The 5956-nt window shown below is 31.7% G+C and overlaps 1 protein-coding gene across 1 annotated transcript; it reads left to right on the forward strand.

Moving 5' to 3' along the window:
- The first annotated feature begins 478 nt into the window (after positions 1–478).
- On the forward strand, positions 479–5742 carry LOC148605068 (cytochrome P450 2U1-like). The gene is made up of 4 exons (XM_088549249.1): positions 479–1124; positions 3388–3900; positions 4193–4639; positions 5212–5742. The coding sequence occupies exons 1-4, from the start codon at positions 803–805 to the stop codon at positions 5391–5393; spliced, it is 1464 nt and encodes a 487-aa protein (XP_088405375.1). The 5' UTR covers positions 479–802; the 3' UTR covers positions 5394–5742.
- Positions 5743–5956: the final 214 nt, after the last annotated feature.

Raw genomic sequence — 5956 nt, forward strand, 5'->3', positions numbered from 1 at the left:
TAGTGACGTCACGAGCCAATCGGAAGCTATCGGTAAAAATCAATAAAATCTGGCTATGACTTTTCTTCAGATAGGAAAGTTCTGAAAGATGGCTATCCCCTTATATTTCAAGGATTTCGAACTTTGCATAGCCTTGAACATTTTATAAAAGCGCATTTTGCATTAAAGATTATTTACTTTTGTTTACGTGCGTATGATTTATCATAAGAGCCCAATTTAATACAAAGGTGGTCTTTTCCTTTACCTAACTTATAATTCATATGTAGATGTGTGCTTGAAGGTTTTTGGTTGTTTCCACGCACTGAGAAACTTTTGCTCAATATCCTTTGATGACTAAGATTATCTCTTCTGTGGATACTAAGATCAACTTATCGTATTTTTTTTTAATTTACAAAATACTTATATCTAATTAAAGTCTGAAAGGCTGTTTGACAAAATTGTAATTGTCAAGTATTATAATTCTATATCAAAATGTAGAAGAAAATAACTTTACTAACGACAACAATATTACGATTAACAGGTAGTTCATGCAAAGGAAGAAATGTAGGCGGAGCCAAAGTGATATATAATAAATATCTTGCTAATGAATTTTGCTTGCTCAATAAGAAGTGATACATGGAATACTTTGATAGAGATTAAGATTGTTAACGCAACCATCAAGCGTTTTCGCAACTAGTGTACATTTAGAAACGTAGTTAATTCTACTGTGTAGAGCAGTAACTCGAGGCTTGAGATATATATACCGTTTTGAGTACAATAATAATTTGACAATACCCTTATATTTGGTTATTTAAACACAACTATGTTCGTGATAGTTTGTTCATTTATTGCAATTATATTAACATTTCTATGGATACGAAGCAGAAAGCCAGCAAATTTTCCACCAGGACCAACTCCTTTTCCAGTAATCGGAAACCTCCACAACTTAGCTGAAGAGGGCAATTTTTTGCAAGTTATTCGGAAACTTCGCAAGCAATACGGGGATATTTTCAGTCTTTCTTTAGGTAAAAACTGGGTTGTCGTTGTAAATGGACGAAAAAACTTGAAGGAACTATTTGTGAAAAAGGGAGACTATACGTCTGACAGACCTGATTCTGTTGTCACAATATTGCTAAAAAGAAAAGGTATGTACAAATAAGTCAAGAAAAAATGTTTCAATTTAAAAAAAAAATACCAAATGATAAGGGTATGTGCTTTCATGGCATCTACGAAAAGAATTACAATACTTAGTAATTTTTAATTAATTTCATTATTTTATGAAAAACAATTTCTTTTCAATTAAATAAAAAAAAAGAAATAAACTTATTTTGATCCCAAAATAAATAAATATATGAGTATTTAGCATTTGTTGAGTAAGTGAAAACAATAAATTACACTTTTGTTTCATGATAAACTGTGGTTTTGGAGGAAATATGTGGAATAACATGAGGAAAAAGTGTATTATCGAAATCTGGTCAATAATACAGTTGTGTTAGAGAAATATCACGATAATAAGTATGATGTATATGTCAAAGAAGCAACAAACCCACCAGAATGAAAATGTCAGGCCAAGGGCACCAATTGGTTTTTCAAAGAACGACGAGAAAAATCGTAATCTTCTATTTAGTGCTTGGTTGTTTGTTAGTTTTTCTCAATATAATGTTAGATAAAAAAAATTGCCAAATTCGCCACTTAAAGGGTAAAAGGAATTTTATGATCGCTTTTCATCTAATAATTATCCAGGTAGAATTTGTATTTGGTGTTTATGTCTGTGCATACATCAAGACGCAAAATGTAAATTGAAGAGGCATGCGTTATAATAGACTTAATCTTCAGTGTCCGGTGTTAAATATTCGAAAAAAGTAAATATGTTTGGAAGTCACGTAATTATACCTTGTATAGAATGTTAATAAGTTTGAATTTGTACCTTAACTTCTACATATTCGCAAGCTCAAGCATTAAAAAAACATGATTAGAATCAAACTATTGTTGTCAAGCATTCTCCCAAATAGCCTTTTTCATTGGATAGGTTAAATAAGCCTTTTCTCAAATGTCGTTATGTCTGATATTTTCTGCAGAAATCACAACTAATCGAGATTAAAGAAATTAAATCGAATGATATAGTAAGAAGTTAGAATTCATTGACGTCCATTGTGCTGCGATTACATTATCAGAACATGCATTATTTGTTTGCTCTATTCTCTTGTTTGAGACACCGTTATAATGATGTTACATGAATCTTAAAGAAAAATGCCATGGTCAAGCGAAAGAACACCGTAAAAGATTTATTTATTAAATCACAGTTTCCATTTCTGTTACATTGAGTAACTATTGTATCTGAATGAGAAAAGCCAAGTTTCTGTCACTTTTTCTCACCGGATAAAATTGGAATAAAAATAACAGACTGAAACTCATAATAAGCAAACGTAAGGCGTAAAATAAGCATGATTTATCTTATAACATAATATGGCATAATATGACAGTACAAATTACAATCTTGACGATAACTCCAGGTTATACCTATATTTTTCTTCTTTTTTTTTCGAAAATCTAAATGTAGTTTCTATTTTGCGTGAAAGAACAAAATGCGACACAAATTAATTATTTCATCTATTGAAATGCATAATAAAAAACATACTTTAGACTGCTTTCATGCATGCCATGTGGTTATTTTCTGTAGAAAAAAAACAGAGAGAGGGTGAATCAGGGTTGGAAAGGACATACAAGTCTTTCACGAGATCTTGTCCAAAACGTTATTAAAATGCAGAAATTATATTTATTTCTTTTTTAATGTTCAGGAATTATTGGAAATGTATTATCAAAAGGAGATAACGCACGTCACCCGTTTCATTTTATTGTAACTTTGAACTCATTTGCACTGCATTCCCAAACACTGCCAAGACGAAACTATCAACTTATGATAAACTATGTACTCACATTTCTAAAGTCCAGCACTTAAGAATAAATCAACAATATGTACAATTAAACGATGTTTTACGGTAGGAATGAAACTTCATTCCAAACCATTGGTGAAAGTGATGTGCTGCAAAAAGTATAAACTTCTCATGTTTCATGATATTTTACGATGGATTTTACGAACGATTTTGAGACTGTTTTCCATTTCACCATACTCCTATGATCAAAACCAAAACCAATGAGTAACTTTCATGAATCTCTTACCATATGAAAGTCAGAAATTATTTTCTGGAACTGGAACTGTGTTAAAAACTTGAACGATATACACTTATGTATACAAACATATATATGTAACTATAAAACAATGTTGCATGGAAACAGTATTACATATATTTGTATAATTATATATTTTAAGTTTAATAATTCAAATTTGAAAATATGTATTATATGTTGCAACTTTAGAACGCACAGTTTTTTTGCTGTTTGTTGTAGGCATAATGAGTGCAAGTGGCTCGTCCTGGAAACACAACAGGACATTTGCAATGACTAAGTTACGTGGTTTTGGGTTTGGTAAGCGGAGTTTTGAGGCAAATATTATGGAAGAAGTTACTGAATTTTTGAAGTATGTAGATGGCAAAGCAGGATGCCCTTTCCAATTGAATGACATCTTGTATACGAGTGTTATCAATGCACTCATGAGTATTTTGACTGGGAAAAGATTTGAATACACTGACAACAGAGTTGGATATTTTGCCAATATCATAAAGAATATTTCAAGTAATCCTACCGTAATAGGTCCTGTAAACTATATGCCATGGTTAGCTAGATTGCCATTTGATCCATTCGGAGTTGACAAACTGCTACATATGTTTGAGGATATATTTGCATACTGGAAGAGCATTATCCAGGAACACAAGGATACATTCGACGAGAAAAATCTTGATAATTTTATTGATATTTATCTTCATGAAATGGCACAAGTAAGGAACAGTGACCAGTTTGCAGGTATGAATTTAGGGTCATGTTATTAATTTATGTTGGTCCATATTTCAATATGTGGGCAAAATGAAATCTGATATACGTATTTATGTATTAATCATTAAACAGGCTTTCTACCTGTAACTGTGGGATGGGTATTTATCATGTACAGTGTTGGAGTTTTCAAAACAACGTTTAGAGAAAAAAAAATAGTTGAACTCTTTCCTTTCAGCTCAAATAGATCGTTCGATTAGATATTATTTAAAACACTTTTAATTAGAACATGTAAATGTTACTGAACAAAATATTTTACTTGCAGAGGACCAACTGCTAAGCATCATCAGTGATATATTTATAGCTGGAACGGACAGTACCGCTATAGTTATCAAATGGTTTATTTTATACATGCTCAATTATCCTGATGTTCAGGACAAAATGCAAGCAGAAATAGCCAAATCCGTCGGAAACGGACGTCCACCGGCTTTATCTGATAAGTCCGATTTGCCATACTGCCAAGCCGTTATGTATGAAACTCTACGATTCTGTAATATTGGTCCAATAGCAATGCATCATTTAGTAACCGGTGATATAGAACATAATGGTTTTGCCATTCCAAAAGGCTGTCTTTTATTACCATGTCTGGAGTCTGTCGCCTTTGACGAAGAAACCTTTCCAGACAGTAACTCCTTCAAACCAGATCGTTTCCTTGGAAAAGATGGCCAATTCAATGTTACTGATAGCAACAACATACTTACTTTTTCTTTAGGTAAGGTCAAATGCGTGACTAAAAATCGAAACCATATAATTGCAAAAAATGCAGTAAAGGGATACATGTAAATCTATGTATATTGGATTATTGTTACATGTATTCAGTATTATTCCATGGATTAATGTTTTAAATTAACATTTACATTTAGTACAAATGTCTTTAAGCATGTAGTTAGCTAGTAAGACAGATAACATACTCTGAAATTATCTTGAGCTTTTACAATGTGATATATACACCATATATAAATAGACAATTGTGGGCTTTCTGTTTTCGTTAAGGCATGAATAAAATGAGTTGAGGAGAAATAATATTTATTTCTTTTAAATAGCTGAATTAAATAAGACTGAAATGTTGAGTTCAATGGTCTTTGAAAACAGCATATATTAGAGATGAAAAGGGAACATTAATACTGAAAAGGTTGTGTTTTTTTTTTTGTAAAGATTGTATTGTATAATATTTGGGTTTCTTGTGTGCGTGCTTTCGAATGCTTTTGAATGCTTTTCATGTTGTCCCTTGATGTTAATCGTTCAATTATTCGTTTTTATGTCATGCGTGTCATCATGTTCCAGGAAGAAGAGTTTACATGGGTGAATCCTTGGCTAAAATGGAGATTTTTCTGTACATAACGTCACTTGTACAACGCTTTACATTCCGCCCACCGGACAACGAGCCTATTCCATCAGTGGACCCTTTGTTTGGTTTCGTACAAAATCCTAAACCATTCAATGTTCGAGCTGTGTCAAGGATTTAATGTGTTTATACAAATATATTGGAATGTTTCTTTTTTTTCAAGTTCAAATATAAATGAATTTGGATACAAAATGTAATTATGTAATTACATGTTGATATTTTATTTAAAAGACTGAAAAGAAAGAAAAGAATACATGTAGAAACGTTTTGAAGGTAATGAACTAAATCTGTATAATTAAAACTGGCAATAGATATAGTGAAATCATATGCAACAGCCTTAAACCTAAATCTGAAATAATTTTATTACATTTTTTGTAATACAGGTTTGTCAGCGCACACCAAAACAGCTGATGTACGAAGTTGTCCTGTATTGTTGTATTTTTGCATACACTATGCAGAAGTTATTAATTGGAAGGTACCCGATTTATCTTTGTTGTTTTTGTTGTTGTTACGAAGATCGTCGGTATAGTATATACGTCAGTGAACAACTATGTTATTAGTCGCTTTGTTTCCGACACAAAACGACGGTAATGATTTATTGACTATTTTTCCGATAATCTTTATGCTACTTTCTTTTCTAAGCCAAAGCTTGTCTAATGTATTTAAACAAACGTTCATAGTGCT

Source organism: Perna viridis, chromosome 10, assembly GCF_037379345.1.
Source record: "Perna viridis isolate PV_CMFRI_1.1 ecotype Kerala chromosome 10, ASM3737934v1, whole genome shotgun sequence".
NCBI classification, from domain to species: Eukaryota; Metazoa; Mollusca; class Bivalvia; order Mytilida; family Mytilidae; genus Perna; species Perna viridis.

Excerpts from the sequence above, each read along its gene's own strand:
- LOC148605068 (XM_088549249.1), top strand. The coding sequence starts at position 803 with ATGTTCGTGATAGTTTGTTCATTTATTGCAATTATATTAACATTTCTA. Across the intron at positions 1,125-3,387 it reads AATATTGCTAAAAAGAAAAG|GCATAATGAGTGCAAGTGGC; the intron begins GTATGTACAAAT and ends TGTTTGTTGTAG. Across the intron at positions 3,901-4,192 it reads GAACAGTGACCAGTTTGCAG|AGGACCAACTGCTAAGCATC; the intron begins GTATGAATTTAG and ends TTTTACTTGCAG.